The sequence below is a fragment of the Vigna angularis genome, chromosome 5 (assembly GCF_016808095.1).
Source record: "Vigna angularis cultivar LongXiaoDou No.4 chromosome 5, ASM1680809v1, whole genome shotgun sequence".
Lineage (NCBI taxonomy): Eukaryota > Viridiplantae > Streptophyta > Magnoliopsida > Fabales > Fabaceae > Vigna > Vigna angularis.
The window spans coordinates 6696001-6716400 of NC_068974.1; the positions used below are offsets into that span (position 1 = coordinate 6696001).

The 20400-nt window shown below is 34.7% G+C and overlaps 2 protein-coding genes across 3 annotated transcripts; both read left to right on the plus strand.

The window, feature by feature from the left end:
* The first annotated feature begins 272 nt into the window (after window positions 1–272).
* Window positions 273–1817, plus strand: LOC128193383 (uncharacterized). The gene has a single exon (XM_052878093.1). It carries the CDS (start codon window positions 273–275, stop codon window positions 1815–1817), a length of 1545 nt encoding a protein of 514 aa, XP_052734053.1.
* Window positions 1818–11604: 9787 nt separating this feature from the next.
* Window positions 11605–19231, plus strand: LOC108340593 (probable aminotransferase TAT2). Of its 2 annotated transcripts, XM_017578078.2 has the most exons (8): window positions 11607–11988; window positions 12586–12616; window positions 13130–13469; window positions 13579–13797; window positions 17661–17720; window positions 18202–18357; window positions 18457–18550; window positions 18958–19231. In XM_017578078.2, exons 1-8 carry the CDS (start codon window positions 11817–11819, stop codon window positions 19074–19076), a joined length of 1191 nt encoding a protein of 396 aa, XP_017433567.2. In that variant the 5' UTR covers window positions 11607–11816; the 3' UTR covers window positions 19077–19231. The 2 variants fall into 2 exon arrangements, with proteins under 2 accessions (XP_017433566.1, XP_017433567.2); XM_017578077.2 differs by lacking the exon at window positions 12586–12616 and having other exon boundaries at window positions 11605–11988.
* Window positions 19232–20400: the final 1169 nt, after the last annotated feature.

Sequence of the window (20400 nt, forward strand, 5' to 3'; positions counted from 1 at the left end):
GGTATCTACAAGACCTTCCTGTATTGAGACCGCCCGAGTCGGGAAGGTCACTCATTCTTTACTTAACGGTATTGGATGAATCAATGGGTTGTGTGTTGGGTCAACACGACACAGTCGAAAAAAAAGAACATGCTATATACTATTTGAGAAAGAGATTCACAGACTGCGAACGACGATATTCACCGTTAGAGCGAACTTCTTGCGCATTGGCATGGACTGCTCATCGCCTAAGACAATACATGCCAAATCATTCTACTTGGTTGATATCCAAAATGGATCCTATTAAATATATTTTCGAAAAGCCTACTCTCACAGGAAGAATTGCGCGGTGGCAAATGCTTTTGTCAGAATATGATATCGTATACGTCACTCAAAAATCTGTCAAGGGTAGTGCTCTAGCTGATTATTTGGCCCAACAACCTATTAGAGATTATCAGCCGATGCAACCCAACTTTCCTGATGAAGATATCATGGCTTTGTTCGAAAAAGTTGAGGGAGGCCAAAGTGAAAAATCTTGGACTTTACTGTTTGATGGGGCTTCCAATGTAAAAAGACACGGAATAGGAGCAGTACTTATATCCCCAGAGAATCAATACACACCCATGACCGCTAGGTTGTGCTTCAACTACACCAACAAAATCGCCGAATACGAGACTTGTGTTATGGGCATTAAAGCAGCAATTGAATATAAGATAAAGATTTTGACTGTACATGGGGATTCAGCCCTAGTCATCAACCAATTGAAGGGGGAATGGGAGACCAGGGATGCAAAACTAGTCCCCTATCAAGCCTACATCAATAAGTTGAATGAGGACTTTGACTCCATCACGTTTCATCACATACCGCGAGATGACAATCAATTGGCAGATACCTTGGCTACCTTATCATCAATGTATGAGATTAATCGGGATATGGAAGTACCAATGATCAAAATGAAGAGCCATGTAGAGCCAGCATACTATCATTCCATAGATTTAGAGCCAGACGGGAAGCCTTGGTATTACGATATTAAGAACTATCTAAAGACTCAGGGGTATCCAGAAGGGGCATCTGAAAACGATAAGAGGACACTGAGGAGGTTGGCGGCAAACTTTATCTTAAACGGGGATGTTTTGTACAAAAGAAATCATGACATGGTACTCCTCAGGTGTGTGGAAGCAAAGGAGGCTGAGTCAATTTTGGAAGAGGTTCATGAAGGCACATTCGGAACACACATGAATGGGCACTCAATGGCTAGAAAGATTCTGAGAGCGGGTTACTTTTGGTTAACCATGGAACGAGATTGTTGTGCGCATGTAAGAAAGTGTGAAAAATGCCAAAAGTATGCAGATAATATCAATGCACCACCCGTAAACATAAATGTATTAACGGCACCTTGGCCATTTTCAATGTGGGGAATAGATGTCATCGGGGCTATAGAACCCAAAGCAACAAATGGACATCGCTTTATACTGGTCGCAATTGACTATTTCACCAAATGGGTAGAAGCTGCCTCCTATGCCAATGTCACTAGAAAGGTAGTGACAAAATTCATAAAAAGAGATTTAATTTGCCGATATGGGCTCGCTGACAAGATTATCACTGATAATGCCAGAAACCTGAACAATCAAATGATGAAAGAGTTGTGCGAAGAGTTTAAGATTCAACACCATAATTCTTTACCTTATCGTCCACATATGAATGGAGTAGTCGAAGCTGCAAATAAGAACATCAAGAAGATTGTACAAAAGATGGTAGTCATGTATAAGGACTGGCCGAAATGCTTCCTTTCGCTTTACATGGTTACCGCACATCAGTATGCACGTCAACCGGGGTAACACCTTTTTCTTTGGTATACGGAATGGAAGCAGTACTACCCTTCGAGGTAGAAATCCCATCCTTACGAGTGTTAATGGAAACCCGTTTAGAAGAAGCTGATTGGGTTCAAACCCGGTTTGATCAACTCAATCTCATAGAGGAGAAGTGGTTGACCTCAGCATGCCAAGGACAATTATACCAACGAAGAATGAAAAAAGCATTCAACAAGAAGGAACGTCCTAGGGAACTCCAAGAAGGCGAACTGGTCCTAAAAAAGATTTTGCCAATACAAAAGGATCACAAGGGCAAGTGGACTCCAAATTATGAGGGCCCATATGTGGTAAAGAAAGTATTTGATGGTGGGGCACTTATTCTCACAAGAATGGATTGGGATGAGTTACCTTTGCCGGTTAATTCTGACGCAGTCAAAAAATTCTATGCATAATGATTCCATGATAGGGAATGCTTTTAAGGTGGAATTGACATCATTGTATTATGTTTTATTCAATAACTATTTTTCTTCGTAAAGTCGCTTTAAACTTTCGATTTACCTCGCCGAAAATAATAAGCATCACAGGCACATTCATAGGGTGCGAGCTTATCCTTAAGGGATGTCGTGGATTTAAAACAAAACAGGAAATATAATACCATGTTTGGCCTCAACTGAATTTTCACCCATACATTCATGCATTCAACGTCATGCATGCATCATCATATGGGTGCAAAGGAAAAAACATAACACACCATGCATCGCCAACTCCAACGAGAATTCACAAATTCAATGAAAGTCGACTCAACAAGTACATCAGTCGAAAAGTTGGGAGTTCTTAAATAAAAAAATATATATATATTACGAGGTTTGTGCATCTTACCATCAAGTTATACGAGGTTCGTGCGTCTCTCCATTTAATTTTACGAGGCTCGTGCGCCTCACCAACAAGTTATACGAGGTTCGTGCGCCTCACCATCAAGTTATACGACGTTCGTGCGCCTCTCCATTTAATTTTACGAGGTTCGTGCGCCTCACCATCAAATTATACGAGGTTTGTGCACCTCTCCATTTAATTTTACGAGGTTCGTGCGTCTCACCATCAAGTTATACGAGGTTCGTGCGCCTCTCCATTTAATTTTACGAGGTTCGGGCGCCTCACCATCAAGTTATAGGAGGTTCGTGCGCCTCTCCATCAAATTTTACGAGGTTCGTGCGCCTCACCATCAAGTTATAGGAGGTTCGTGCGCCTCTCCATTTAATTTTACGAGGTTCGTGCGCCTCACCATCAAGTTATACGAGGTTCGTGCACCTCTCCATCAAATTTTACGAGGTTTGTGCGCCTCACCATCAAGTTATACGAGGTTCGTGCGCCTCACCTTCAAGAATTATGAGGTTCGTGCGCCTCACCAGCAAATTTTACGAACAAAGTTCATAGGGTATGATACACCCTCCACAGGTGTCACAGCTCTTCAGCAAGGTCCACAAGGTTGCTACATGCTCTACATGGTACGCTTCGAGGTAATCTCTTTCCTTTTCCTTGGATCCAAACGAAATTAGTGTCTTTATCTTTATTTAGCTTTTACTATGATAACACAAAATCTATAAGGTTCATGTTATCCAACAAAATCCAAATAAATAGGGGCAGTTGTCAACACCCAATTTCATCCGGGTAAATAAATATTTAAAAATAAGGGTTAAATATGTTTTTCATCCTTTAAGTATCACACGATTTTGGGTTTAGTCCCTACTCGAAACTTTGATGGTTTTTAGTCCTCATAGTTTTAAAACTCTTACTATTAGTCCTTAAAATTAGACGGCGTTAACTTTTAGTAGATGTGGCAAACGGCAAAGCCACGTCTTATGCCAGCTTACCTCTTCACTCTCTGTCACGTTCGTCTTCTCTGGCAGAGCAGATCCTCCATCAGACCAGTCGCCGTGCCGGACCTTCCGCTCAGTCCAAGGCTTCGCCGGCGACACCAATCGCCACCGGGACCATTGTCGGTCGGCGTCGATTTCTCTCTCCTTGCCTTTTCTCCGCGCGCGAGAGAAGCTCTCTCGTTCCTCCGCCAATCGCCACCTGAGAAAGTCGAGCCTCGCGCGAGAGAAGCTCTCTCGATTAGCGACACGACTTCAACCTCCGGATTTGGAGGCAAAACAGCAACGAACATGGCTAAAGAGCTTCTTGCTCTCGAGATCAAGTCCTGAACCTCTGCCTCCATCACCCTTCGAGCTCGCCCCTTCAGTCCCTCCAAGCAAGTTACATGATTGGTGAGCACGCTGCTTAGCCAAGTGTGGGCATCTTGCGTTGATTCAGTGGTCCCTTTGGTTAGGCTGGCCTTTGAGTCCAAACTCTGTCCACGGACAACTCCATCAGCTCCACGCAATCCCGCAAGGCGGCTTCTTCTCCTGGATTGTTCATCCTCACCCTCATAGCGTTGGATGCCTCTATCACTCTCTCAATGTGTGAGGTGGATTTCATTAAAAAGGATTGGAGCAATCCGAATCTGTGGTTTTGTGTGGCACCGAACATCGGATCTTGTTCCACTTCCAAGACATGTGCCAAGCAGGCTGAAGGATCAATTGCATGATCACAAACACGGTGAGAAATGTCGCGGTTGAATAAGGGAGAGGGTTTTGAGAGATAGGAAGCAATAAGAGCTGATGAAGTTAGCACAACAGCTACAGAGAAGATTAAGCATATAGTTTTGGAAACGAATTTTCTAGGGTTGTCTAACAGAGATTGGTGTGTTGCCATGCTTCTGATCAGTGTGTCTGCTCTTGCTTATCTGTTTTTTGCTTCACTGTACTTATAGTTGGATGAATTCAACCACTCGTTCTGAACGAGGATACCATGTGACTTGCTCTCTGAAATATCTCTTCTGTCTTTTTAGTTTTACAGTGATGCAAGTGTGGACTCTCTTACAAAGTTTCTTTTTTTTTACTTCACCTAATAAATATTTTTTTTCGATTGAACAATAAATATCTCTTCTCGACTTTCTCAGGTGGCGATTGACGGAGGAACGAGAGAGCTTCTCTCGCGTGCGGAGAAAAGGCAAGGAGAGAGAAATCGACGTCGACCGACAATGGTTTCGGTGGCGATTGGTGTCGCCGACGACGCCTTGGACTGAGCAGAAGGTCCGGCACAACGGCTGGTCCGATGGAGGCTCTGCTCTGCCAGAGAAGACGAACGTGACAGGGAGTGAAGAGGTAAGCTGGCATAAGACGTGGCCTTGCCGTTTGCCACATCTACTAAAAGTTAACGCCGTCTAATTTTAAGGACTAATAGTAAGAGTTTTAAAACTACGAGGACTAAAAACCATCAAAGTTTCGAGTAGGGACTAAACCCAAAATCGTGTGATACTTAAAGGATGAAAAACATATTTAACCCTAAAAATAATAAAGAATAAGAGAATAATAATTAATGGTGGGTAAAAAGGGATAAAATAATAACTTTAATACCAAACACAATATTTTTTGAAATGTTAGTTTAATATGGTAATAATTTGAATTAATATTATGTTAATAATTATAAACAATAATTAAAATAGTATATTAATATAATTTGTTGCGTCAGTTGCTTTTAAAGAGAAAAATATGATTTTTTGACAATAATGATAATCAATGTTTTGAATATTATTTAATTTGTTTTCTGGCAATCAAGACTATTTTTTTTCCTATTTTGTTTTATTGTCAATTAATTCACAATTAAGGCAAGACTTCCATAATATTATAATGTGTGTATATAAATACGCATTCTGTCATAGAAAAAGGGGAACGAAAAAAGAGAGAGAAATATTTTGAAATAATAGAGATAGCAAAAGTACTGAAGAATATAGAGAAAAGTAAGATCTCAGGTTAGAGGAACTCACTCTGCCAAAAGAGACTACCAAGGGAGAACTGGGGGAATACTCAAAGCTAAAAAGGTATGTCACCTCTACACCATTCTTTTGCTTTTTGATTGTACTCTGAAGTTTTTACTAAAGGTATTATTTGTCCTACACACAAATAATGTTTTTTTAAAATCATAATATTTTTTATAAGTATGCGTCGGCCTATGCCCGGTTTCTTTCTTTTTCCATCATTCTTAAATAAAAAAATACAAGATCTTTAAAACCAAAGAAAATGTCAATCTTGTTAAACCAAATCTTTGTCGGGTTCGCTTTTCAAAAATCTAAATCAATCCATAATAATTTTCTAGATAAAGAACTACGTGATCCCTAATTTTCCATCATAAATGGATATACATAGGAGCTAGGTCAATCCTTGTCGGGTTCATAAAACAAAAAATATTTATTTGTTTCTTAATAGTTTCTTTATATTATTTTTTTTAGGGAAAATTAAACATTTAAAAAACACCACGTCAACTTTTTACATTTAATTAAAGGTATTGTCTTTGGGCAGCCGCGATAGGGTGCTAACACCTTCCTTACTTACGCATAACCGATTTTCGAACTTAAAATCTAGTTTCGCAGACCATGTCTTTATTTTTTGGTTTTTCATAGTTTTTCCATAATAAATTATGGTGGCGACTCCACAAATCTATTTCTCAAACCCGTTTGTTTTTCGGGTCGTCGTTCCGTCGTGATCTCAGTTGCAACAACTATTATTGTCCTGAATGTATAAAAATAAGTGATAATTTAATTAAGAAAAAAACTAAAATTCTGACTTAGTTGTCGAATATGCTAGATATGATTATTACGTTATGTAGCTACATGACAAATTGGTTTCTAAGCTTTATAATTTATTGTCAAATTAATTTAAGAATACAATGTAGTATTAATTTGATCATTAAGTTTAATATAAAGAATGATCTTATGAAACTTAATCAAAGAATGTAATTGTCACATACATAGATATTAAATAAATCCTTTTGTTCTTTTAGAGGCTTAATCGACATTTGACACATTTAAATAATAAGAAAAATATTTATCCTATTTTCTTAAGGATCAAAGTCAAATTAAAAGATATTCATGAAATCTAAACAAAATATAAAAGCTTCGTTATTTTCCATAATAAAAAACGCATACGAGAAATATATTTATAAGTTATTTTTGATAAAAAAAACACCATTTTTAAAAAATTTAAAAATGAATGACATCAACAAAAATAAGGTAGACAATAATTAAACATGACCGAAGAGGTAACTTCCCTCTAAGTTAACTTGAAAACAAAAATAAGATAGACAATAATTAAAGATGACCAAAGAGGTAACTTCCTCTAAGTTAACTTAAAAACAAAAATAATTAAGATTCTTCAAAACAATGTGTGTTCCTTATGAAACTTAATCAAAGAATGTAATTGTCACATACATAGATATTAAATAAATCTTTTTGTTCTTTTAGAGGCTTAATCGACACCTATTGACTATTTAAAGAATAAGAAAAATATTTATCCTATTTTCTTAACGATCAAAATCAAATAAAAAAAATATTCATGAAATCTAAACACAAAATAAAATATTTTCCTTAATAAAAAATGCATACGAGAAATATATTTATAAGTTATTTTTGTTAAAAAAAACCTTTTTAAAAAAAAATAAAAATGAATGACATTAACAAAATTAAGGTAGACAATAATTAAACATGACCAAAGAAGTAAGTTCCCTCTAAGGTAACTTAAAAACAAAAATAAGGTAGACAATAATTAAACATGACCAAAGAGGTAACTTCCCTCTAAGTTAATTTAAAAACAAAAATAAAGTAGACAATAATTAAAGATGACTAAAGAGGTAACTTCCTCTAAGTTAACTTAAAAACAAAAATAATTAAGATTTTTCAAAATAATTGTGTTGATTTCCATAGATAACAAAACTCACCCAAAAATATTCAATAAGGGTAAAATATTAAACCAAAAAGAAAATCTAATTTATTAACAACCTCAGTATTACCAAGGAGATCAATATACCTACTGCTAGACACCTTAACTTTCAAAAGAAAGTAAATCTTTCTTATTTTATTTCAATGAAAATTTAAAAGTGAATACACAATAAAAGAATTCCAAAAAGCTTGACACACTAAAGAAAAATTACATTCCAACTAATTTAAAAAAAAAAACCATTTTTCATATAAATCTCCACAACAAGAATAACAACATATAACACATTCCGAATTATAAAATGAAAAACTATAAATATATTACTTTTTGGTTAATATCTTTGTCGATTGTGTGTATCAAATTGTCTATGTGGCAATACCATTTATTTAATCAATGCAAAAGGAAAATATTCTGCCTTTAAAATTTTAGATTTTTGCCTTTAGTTTCAATGAAAAAATTAAACATTTTACTACTAACTATCAGCACTTTACAAGTTTTATACAGTTTCTTTTTTCAGCATAATTTACTGTTATATTTTTTTTTTAACTTCTGCTTTATAGAAATATATTACATTTGTAACAAGGTAACAACGCGTGTCTCTATAAACTAATTATCTCCACTGTTTGCGAAACAATATCCATTACTATTAACATGTTGATAAAATAAATAAAAACTAAGGATACTAATAAAATTAAAATAAAAAAACATGATAAAATTTATTAAATAATATAGTTAGATAATCAAATATGTAGTCTCTTAAATGTAGTGAAAAACTATGTTGGAAAACTAAGTGACATTGAATACAAATAAGAAATAATAACAAATTAACTAAAAATAATATAGAAAGATAAAATATAAAGATAAGATAAAGATAATATATTTAACACTTATCTTCAAGCTATGGATACAAATCGTATGTACCAAGTTTGTTACAAATATAATCAATTATTGATTACGCAAAGACTTAGTGAAAATATCTGCTAATTGACTTGAATTAACGAACTCAGTCTTGATATTTCCTGATGTAATCTTATCTCGAATGAAATGATAGTCAATCTTAATGTGTTTGGTCCTCTCATGAAAGACAAGATTAGAACTAATATGAAAAACAGTCTGATTGTCACATAAAAGCGTCATTTAAGTGACATCTCTAAATTATAACTCTCTAAACAATTGCTTAAGTCAAACAAGCTCATAAGTGGCTGAGACTATAGCTCTATATTTTTCTTATACACTAGATCTACCCATAACACTCTGTTTCTTATTTTTTCAAGAGATCAAGTTACCACTCATGGAGACACAATATCTTAATGTAGACCTTCTATCAGAAGGAGATCTTGACCGATCAACATCTGAATAACAAACCACTCTTGTATGGTTATTACAACCATAACAACCCTTTCCCAGGAGATCCTTTAATGTATTTTATTATATGGATATTTGTAATCCAATGATCTTCACACGTGGAATAAAGGAATTAGCTTACCACACTAACTACAAAGGAAATGTCACGATCAGTAACTGTAACATAATTCAATTTTCTAAGAAGTCTTCTATATTTCTCAAGCTCCTTTTATTTGGTAGAAGTTTAGTATTAGGATCCATGGGTGTGTTAACAAATTTTGCATTCATTAACCATGTTTCCTCCAAAATATTCAATGTATACTTCCTTTGAGATATAACAATATTATTGTTGGATTGTCCACCTCAATACCCAAGAAATATCCATGACTGTCATTTCCTATGAGAACGATGTCATCAACATAAACTTTCAAAAGTAGACACATCTGTAGTAATCAGGATCGCGACGGGACGACAAATCGAAAATAAATGGGTTTAAGAAAAGATTTTGGGAGTCACCACCATAATTTATTCTGGAAAAACTATGGAAAACCATAAAATAAGACATGGTCTACGAAAATTAGATTTTATGTTTGGGAATCGGTTGCGTGTAAGGAAGGTATTAGCACCCTACTGGCCTATCCAAAAGCAGTACCTTTAATTAAATGTATAAAGTTGACGTGGTTTTTTAAAAATATTTAATTTTCCCTAAAAATAATTATATAAAGAAACTATTAAGAAACAAAAAATATTTTTCTTGTTTTATGAGCTCGACAAGGATTGACCTTGCTCTTACGTATGTCTATTTATGATGGAAAATCAAAGATCGCGTAGTTCTTTATCTAGAAAAAGGTTTGTAAATTTGTTTGAAAATTATTATGGATTGTTTTAGATTTTTGAAAAGTAAACCCGACAAGGATTGACCTTGCTCCTACGTATCTCCATTCATGATGAAAAATTAGGGATCACGTAGTTCTGGTAAAAAAATAGTGTCATATAATTAGTGTCTGATGTCCAAGTCGCATAACTAGTGTCATTTAACTTATCGATAGATAAATGCACATTGACATAGTTAGTATATATGGACGAGTCAAACATACTGGTGATAGGCTCAAACGTACTACTGACAGAAGAGAGGTCAGAAGCCATGACGAGTAAGAGAAAGTAAAAACTAAAAACCCGAAAGAGGCCCAATCAACTTAACCAGGCTAGATTTAGAGAGAGGAGGTCGCGACAAGTCCAACAAAGGTGATCGACGCTGGAGACAACAACACACGTGCAACCATGAGTGACTAAAAAGTATAGCGAAAGCGAATTGCGCTCGTGAGAGCGTGTCTAGACCTCAATAGTAGCGATTTAGACGGTGTTGTGGTCGCTTGGCCAAGACGAGCAAAACTGTGGTCATTGGTTGAAACTAATGTTCTGGCAAAGGTGACCGCGACGACGACGACAGTGATAGTGACGACGACAATGACTCTAACAGCGACAACGACGGTTATAGTAGGCAAGGACAACGAACATTTTTCGAAAGAACCTTAAATACTATATATCATGTTGAATATAGTAAAAAATTATATATAAGATTAATCTTCCTTGTGTTAAAAATACAGATAGGGTCTTGAATTTATAATAAAAGAAATATAGACTAACTTCAAAATACGAATAAGAAATAATAACAAATTAACTAAAAATAAAAGATAAATATAAAATAATTTTAAAGTATACAAAATTGTACCTCGATAAAAAGAAATTCTATGTAAATTTCATATTCTATTTTAATATGTTTTGTTAAATTTATAATGTTATCTATGGGATTACTAGTATTATTTAGTTCCATATGCTTCAAAATATATATTTATTTAAGATAAGTATTAAAGATTTATATTAATTAAAATCAAGATGAGTTTACTATATATAAACATATGAAAGCCTTCTGTTATAAAATAATTTAATTAAATTGGGTTAAATTTAAAATTTAATTTTTAATAAAACCTATTTTTAGTATTTGAATTACTTTTATACTTAATTTCTAATTTATTTTCTAATTCCATTCAAATTTTCAAAACCATTCCTAATTATTAGTTTTTTTATTTAGTCTTTTAGTTTTTTAAAATATTAAAATTGTTCCTTTTTTTAATTTGGTTGTTCGCTGATTTTTTATTTGATTATGAAGGATGGTCTAAGAAGAATAAACAGATTTTGGTAGATAAAGAAGAAAAATTGAAGATGATTGATTGAAAATTAACAGATGAGCGAATAGTCAAAATGATCAAGTTGAACGTCTTTAAAAAATTAAAGGATTAAATTTCATGATTATAAAAATCTAAAAAATTAAATTTAATATTTTTGAAAAACAAAAGACTAAATTTAATAATTTTAAAATATTAAACGATTAAATTGAAAAAATCGATAATTATTATTATTTTTTAAATTCAAATGAAATTAAAGAAACAAATTAGAAATTAAGTATCTTTTTATTCCTTCTTGTGACCGTACCAAAACAATAAAGCGATAGTAAATGTAAAATGTCAAGTTGACATGTTAGCCAAGATGATTAGGTTTCTTCCACATAATATGCTAAAGAAAACCATTAAGGTATATTTTGACACGTAACAAGGTTTGTACGACTGTCACGCAACTATATAAACCGCCAAAACCTTTGTTTCCATGCTCAGAAAAACCACATAACGTGTGGTGTGTGGGAAACTAAACTCAGAATTCTCCACTGGGCCTTCACAAATCTGAACAAGGCAGAGGCTTCAGAGCATGGACAACAACTGCAGCAACATCATCCACCACCAGCATCATGAAACCAGAGCAACTTCCACCATCACCATTAAGGGCATTCTCAGCCTTCTAATGGAAAACATTGATGAGAATTTGGATGGTGGAAGCAAGAGAGTTATTTCTCTGGGAATGGGTGACCCAACACTCACCACATTATTCCACACACCTAAGGTTGTTGAAGAAGCTGTTGCTGACTCTCTTCACTCTCACAAGTTTCATGGCTATGCTCCCACTGCTGGTCTGCTCCAGGCTAGAATGTAATGCTATTCTCTTTGCCTCTCTCTTTTGGGATTTCAGAATATTCATTCTAGCCCTGTTCATGTTTGAGAGAATGCCCAACTTGGTGGTCCATAACTTGTTTGCAATTGTATTGGTCTTTCAAAAACTTCTGTGACCCTATTAATGTCTCTTTGGAATCTCAATCTTTTTTAGCCTTGGCTTTATTGTTGCTTACTTTTCTGAGAATCTTAATTTGTCTCTCCCAAATTTACATGCAACCAAATCTAGAGACAAACTTCTTCATAAATGAGTTTCTTTATCTCCACTGAATTTTTGGTCTTGAAGCGTTTCTGTACTGATATTACTGTGTGTTTTTAAGAGCAACAACACAATAACAAGTTGAAAATCCAAATTTTTATTTTATGTATAAATAAGTTAAAAATAAAAACTTATGCACAAAAACTAATTTTAATTCATGAAAAAGTTTACTTTATTTCTTTGATTTTCTTTTTCTAAAAGTGTTTAGGGATAACATTGTTCTTAATTAGTCTACTTTTAGAGAATTACTATTTTTATGCTTATGTGGATATTGATGATCGTTTTGGTAGGTTCTGACTTTGGCTCACTGTTTTCAGGTTTCCATCAAATTCTGTCCAGTGTGAAATTGTATGGCATTTGTTCTTGGCGTTTTCTTTATGATTTTGCATTTGGTCATGTGGTTCGGTAACTTTATGGAAAATCGTTTTTGGGTACTATTATTACACTAGACGCCATTTGCTTATTTCAGATTTTGTTCTTTGTTTCGTTCCCTGTTTCTTTCATGTTTATCAGTATATTCAATATCTGAAACTACTTTTTCAACATTTTTTTTTGTTATTGAATAACATTTTTTCTGCTGGTAAATAGCGAGTTCAAATGGGACCAGGATCAGTTTCATTCAACAAACATGGTTTCATTGCACTATTCGCATAAACGTGTTCTTTTGGTTGTCACTGAACTTTAAACATGCCCAATAATTTTTCTTCAATGCATATTTTTTTTTCTGCAGTTCCTATGAAATTCTATAAGTAACTAAGAAATAAAGTCATGTCGTTGTTTGTTTTGTTTCATCTATCTATATTTATACTACCTTATTCTAAAATTGAATACCTTCTAAAGTTACTTTCTTGTTGGTGACAGAGCAATTGCTGAATATCTATCTCGTGACCTTCCTTACCAGTTATCAAGTGATGACGTTTTCATCACTTCTGGATGCACACAAGCCATTGATGTTTCAGTGGCGATGCTTGCTCGCCCCGGTGCAAATATCTTGCTTCCAAGGCCAGGCTTCCCAATCTATGAACTCAGTGCTGCATTTAGAGGGGTTGAAGTGAGGCATTACGATCTGCTTCCAGAGAAAGGTTGGGAGGTTGATCTAGATGCTGTTGAAGCTCTTGCTGATCAGAACACGGTTGCATTGGTGATCATAAATCCTGGGAATCCTTGTGGGAATGTGTACAGTTACCATCATTTGGAAAAGGTTTGTTCTTTCTTATTTGCCTAACATAATAGGTTTCTTATGAGACTATGTTTCTGAAAGTTAACAGTATTAACAGGAGTTATTGAAATTGTTTGTGTCTTGGACTTAGATTGCTGAAACTGCAAAACGGGTTGGAACAATTGTGATTTCTGATGAAGTATATGGTCATCTTGCATTTGGGGCAAAGCCATTTGTGCCAATGGGAGTTTTTGGCTCAGTTGTTCCTGTTCTCACCCTTGGCTCACTGTCTAAGAGATGGATAGTTCCTGGATGGAGGCTTGGTTGGTTCGTAACAAATGATCCATCTAGCACTTTTAGAGAACCAAAGGTTCGCGTCTTCCTACTCTGTTAGCTCACCTTTTAATCTTTTTTAGTCTTCCTACTTGAATAGTTACACTTCAATTAGAAACAAATACATTAGTTAATGTGAGAAGATCTTTAACTCATCTTATAACCGATATGTGATTAATGGTCTTAGGGATGGGAATGAAGATTTTTCCAGTATGTTTGTTGATGATCTATGCAGTTCTTTATTTTATACATGTTGAACTACCTTTGATTATTTCCTATTTGATTGCTTCATTCTTCAGTACTAATATACATTGAAGTTTCAATACTTGACTCTTACTTAATATAACATTTCAAAAATGAAAAATAAATAAATTTGTTTCTACTTCTAAATTCTACATTGCAATAATTGACTTTCAAATTATGTCTTCGGTGAAAATCACATAAGATCGTCTACGAGGAGCGTCTAATAGTTTTAAGTTTAGACAGAATGTCTAATGCATGTATTAATTAATGTTTAGGCTTAATTGTCTTAGTGATTTTCTGTTAGTAAGTGTCCTAGGTTCTATATATAGAGAAAGATTTATGTGCATAGTAAATATACTATATTTATAAATAGACTGTGTATAGAACCTTCCAATGAATACAATTTTCTTTTGTTCTATCTTGTTCTTCTGTTTTTTTTGTTATTGTTGATTTGGACCCAATGATTGGTAACGTCTATGTGAATAAGAAGAAGAATGTCAAAAAGTGTAAGCTTGAAGACATGGCCATCAAGTTTGACAGGGAGAACAACTTCGGACTGTGGAGAGGTGAACATGCCAACATCATTATCTCAAATGGAGAAGGATGACATGATTAACAAAGATAGAAGTTTCATAATTCTATGTCTTGGAGATAAGACACCTATGAGAGTTTTGAACGAAAAGCCTATTGCATCAATGTGGATGAAACTTTAGTCACTGTATATGACTAAATCTTTGACACAAAGCAACAAATGTATTCATTTAGGATAAATGAGTCATGAATGATGGTGGACCAACTAGCAAATTTTAATTAGATCGTAGATGATATGAAAACAAAACTTTTTTGACATAAAGCAACAAATGTATTCATTCAGGATAAATGAGTCATGAATGATGGTGGACCAACTAGCAAATTTTAATTAGATCGTAGACGATCTGAAAACAAAACTTATCTTAATGTCTTGTTGAGGACGTTTAAGAATTTTAAAACACTGTTTTTGAGAAGGAACATACTATTAGATTGGAGGAGGTGCATACCTAAATTAGGACTAAGGAGCTATGCAGGCTTCAAGACTTAAAGCAAATGATAGTGCATTGAGTTTGAATGTCTCAAAGTCAATGGATAAGAAAAAGAAAGAGTGGAAAGGGAAGAAGCCAACAAATTATTCATTTGATGATAAGGCATATAAAAGTCTTCAATGCTAGAATTCAATAAGAAAGATCACTTCAAGGCAAATAGTTAGAGAAGGAGATGTATGAGAAAGGTAAAAATTCTCATTTCAAGAGGGAATTTGCTAATGTTGCAATATGGTCTAATAGTTATGAGCGTATTGGGAGGTTGGTGGCATCTGTGTTAGATATACAGTGTTTTAGATATACAGATGCTCTAAGTCATGAACTCAAGGTGCACTTATCACATGTAAAAAGAGAGTGATTTTTCTGGGGACAAGGAAGCTTGTAAGGTGAAATGCAAGTGGTCAATCAGGTTAAAGATATTTGACAATTGGGAGATTGTCTTGCAAATAAGGTATGTTCTAAAACTCAAGAGAAATCTTTTTTTCAATCAACATGTTTGATTTTATGGGTTTGACAACCAAGATTGAACAAGGTATGATAAATATTCTAAAAAGAGAGTCTATAGTTGCCAATGGGGTGAAAAAAAAGTCTTTATATTTTAGACGATTCAATAGTGATCATGCATGCATATGTGGCTAGGAGATGATGCAATAAAAGGTGAAGTTGTGGCACCTAAGGTTGGGAACATAAGTGAAAGGGGTTTGGTGGAGCTTGGCAAGCAAAACCTACTTGGAGGAGTTGGAGTTTTGTAATCACTGAGTCCTTGAGCCCTTGGAAAGTCTGAGATTGAAGTTTGAGATTGGTAAGCATGTGTTCAGCAGACCGTTTGAGTATTATCATGCAGACTCGTGCAATCCAATATGAGCTCAGACTTGTGTGGGAAGGCCTTTTTTCTCACTATCATAGATGATCACCTTAGAATGGTTTGGATCTTGAAAAGTAAGATTGAAACTATTTAGAGATTTAAGGAGTGACACACCCTAATGAGTAATCAAAAGGGGACCAAAAGATAAAAGGTTCAAAGCCCAACACCTTCAAAAGGCTAAAAAAATGTTTTAGGAGGTCAATAATGGAGGTTTGCCAGAAGAAGAAGGGAATACTAGTTGTGGAGAAACAAATATTCAATGAGACTCTGGCTAGAGGTTTTACACAAGTGGAAGTAGATTATAATGAAATCTGCTTACATGTGGTAAAACACTCTTCAATAAGGATTTTGGTATTAAATGTTAACCAATACAATCTGGTGTTGGAACAACTGGACGTGAAGAGAACTTTTTTGTGTGGAATCTTGGAGGAGACTGTTTATATACAATAGCCGGAGGGGTTTGTGGAAGATCAAGGAAAGTTGTGTGTATTGAAGAAATCTTTGTAATGCTTGAAATAGACTCTATGATAGTGGTTTAGAATTCAATAACTTCCTAAGGGAGACATGATTCCAGAGGAGCAGTTTATGATAGCTATGGCTATCTCAACAAGGATACTTGAAGAAGGTGGTTGGAAGGTATAGGACACGAGTCTAAGCTTATGATTACTCCTTTAGGTAGTAATTCAAATCTTTCATTTACCTAAGCTCCTAACTCTAAGGACAATGGTAGAGAGATGGAGACTATTTCATATGCTAATGGAGTAGGGAGAATAATGTATGGATGGTCTGTAGCTGACCGGATCTGGCACATGCTGTGATAGTTAGCACGTTTGTGGCAGATCTTAGACATGCTCATTGGGAGGCTTTTGAAGTGGGTGCTTAGGTACATGGGAATAATTGTATTTTCTGGTTTGGTATATAGATAGCCCACCATACCAAAAAATTGCTTTCTGGGTACTTTTTTACATTCTATGGAGTTGCAATTTGTTGGAAAGCCATTTTTCAATCTCTGGTGGCTTTATCTATTACTCAGGATGAGTATATCACACTTCAAAAGGGCTGAAGGAGGCATTGTGGTTGAAGGGGATGATAGTAGAGCTAAGTACTGTGCAAAAGTGTGACTATACATTGCTATAGTCAAAGTACCATCCATCTAGCGGATCATTTGATCTACCACAAGAGGATCAAACACATAAGTGCTAGACTGCACTTTATGATAGACCTAGTTGAGTTTCGAGAGGTCAGGATATGAACGCAGTATAGGAGAAGGATATGAAGGTAGTATTGGAGGAGAATTTTGCGGATGTGTTTATAAATTCTTTACTAAGATTGAGATTCAAAGTGTTCTGGAGTTGATTAATTTTATCTTTGAGGATAAAGGAAGTTGATGTTGAAGGTCTTCCATGATTTGGAGTCAAGGTAAAGAATTGTGATGATTGGTTCTCAAATCATGGGTTCGTGAAGAGCACAAAAGGTCGTCTACTATGCGAGTTGTCTAGTAGTGTTAAGTTTAAATAGACCATCTAATGCATATACTAATTGAATTTTTAGGCTTAGTTGTCTTGGTGGTTTTCTATTATTCCATTTTTAGGCTTAGTTGTCTTAGTGGTTTTCTATTAGTTGAATTTTTATATGTATGGTATATATTATTATTTGAACCCAACATTATTCAACCATCCTTATGTGATTTCATAAACCATATGGTTTCCTATGCAGGTCGTTGAGCGCATTAAAAAGTATTTTGATCTTCTGGGAGGTCCACCCACTTTCATCCAGGTTTTAAAGTTTTCTCTTACACACTTATTTTCAATACATAAATGGATGCATGGCTTTTGTGGTTTGGCTAACAGCAATGTTCAAATCTAGGGAACTCGATCTCATTTAAAGCTTTGATACTACCACCCGAAATTCAAAAGTTAAAAATACAAAACAATGAAAGGAAAATGAAGTTTAAACTCAAAATTATCATAGCTTAAATTGAAAGTATGAAAATATATATGTCACATTCTCCTCTAGATTTATTTCTAGACTGAACCATTGTTGCAGAGACATGTTTTAACTGATGAAAGACTAGACTAGTATTCACTGGTCGCTGCTACCTCTGTTATTTCATCAAATTCAAGTTGTTTGGTTTGGTGCTACTGACATATGTCAGCATTTCATCAGAATTTCTTGGTTAACCAGAATTTTCTTGCATGACAGGCAATCATATGTAACTTATTCTTGTACCTAATTGGCGACGTTTCTGGTTTTACAGGCAGCTGTACCTCAGATAATTGCAAATACTGAAGAGACTTTCTTCAATAAAACAATTGACAATTTGAGGCATACTGCAGATATATGTTGTACAGAGATAAAGGATATTCCATGCATTGTTTGCCCTTACAGACCAGAAGGGTCCATGGCTATGATGGTGAGAAACTGAATATTAATAAATTGATTGTTCTTTGGGAAGAGGATAAATGCCTTAACAGTGGAACTCATTTATTATTTGTTCTTGAATGAAATGTAGGTGAAACTAAATCTTTCACTCCTAGAAGATATTAGTGATGATATAGACTTCTGTTTCAAACTTGCAAAAGAGGAATCTGTAATCATTCTTCCAGGTACTTTTGCAAATCCTTTATACAGAAAAATAAATTTAATCTTGAAAGGATTCAAATTTCAAAGTTTTTATCATGAAGTGAGTTTAAGTTTAACTCATGAGTAATGATAGAGTGAGACACATTTACATTTGACACACACAAGAGTAAAGTGATCATTAAAGAGTAAACTTTTGTATTTTTTTAAAAAAAAAAAGAGAAAAAGAAAAGAAAAGATAGTATCAAATAAATGTAAAAAATTTATGTGTATCAAAATATCATTTTTCTTAAATCATTCTCATAAAACCAGTTTATAAGGTGAAAACAGTCTTCATTTATATTCAGTAAATTAATTTTCTCTTTGTGATGACTCTAAACAGACTTTGAAAAATTAATTTTGTAACAAAGAAAAGCATGAATTTTTTTTGCAGGAACCGCAGTTGGGCTAAAAGATTGGCTTCGTATTACCTTTGCTGCTGATCCATGTGCTCTTGGAGAGGGTATGAAAAGGATAAAGTCTTTCTGTCAAAGGCATGCAAGAAAATTGTAAAAGCATTAGTGAATCCACAAATAAATAAAATTATTAGACTAATGCTGGCCTTTTACTGCAACACTACACACGATTTGCAGATTGTATTTCAATATAGCATTCAGTCTCAGGAGATATATTGCAACATTACTAAAATACGGTATTCATATTTGTAACATCCCAAAATATAATATTAAACTATATAATAATCATCACATAGTTAATATGTAGATCAGTTAACAAAAGGGAGAAAGAGTATAAAGTCATCTTTTACCGTCATCCAAAGAAAACCATAATCATAACTTTATATATAACGCATCATAGTATCAAAACTATTTACAACACTGATGTATTAGAAATCCACAAAGAAATTATAAACTCTACAATAGAACAGTCTAAAACACTACACATCTGCATCCTCTCCGTCTAAAACTTGTTCCACGGATACATCATCTAGCTCTACTCACACCCACCAGATGATCATCGCCACAGAAAATACACAAAGAACAAACAACAAGAAAACATGCAAAAAGGATAAGCTAGCTGAAAAAGAATCATTCATAATAATACAAACATAATATATATATATACGTTCAAACACACCACAAATTTCTCATTATTTCTCTTCCCACACACTGACTCAGGCTTGGCCAAACCTTTTAACCTCTAATATAACTGTCGAGCCATGATTAGTTATGCACCTGTGTGGTGGAACGACTGACCCACTCAAAGCTGCCACACAAGGTTAATCCTTAAAACGCCCTTTGCCATCGTGAAGAAAGGCCCCCAGGCTAGGACCTCATGCTTCTCTCACGACATGACTCATCACTCTCTAATTGAGCACAGATGATAATTAGAGGTTCAGGATAACCATCGTATCGGCTTCTTATAACTTATACTAGTCCCTCTTGAAATCATCATAAGAAATTCCTCCTTGGAATTCTTTCCACAACCTTAAATCTCATATAAACAAATCTTGATATCCATATAACTCATCCATAATCGTACATAATTCCCAATTGAATCAAACATCACTTAAAACCACATAAGATCAAAGAATAAAATAACACATCACAACCTGGACCATTCGCTTAGCGCACACACTCGTTGAGCGACCACAGACTTCTTTTGCATAACGACCCCATTCACTGTGTGAATCCCCTAACAGTAACCTCAGCTTCCCAGCCACTCGCTCAGTGACCCATCTCGCTGGGCGAATAAAACTCCCAGTGGTACCAGACCCCAACCTCTCGCTCAGCGACCCAACTCGTTGTGCAAAAGTCCAGACAGTGGTCCAGACTCCCAACTCACTCGCTGAGCGCACCCATTCGCTGATCGAATAAAA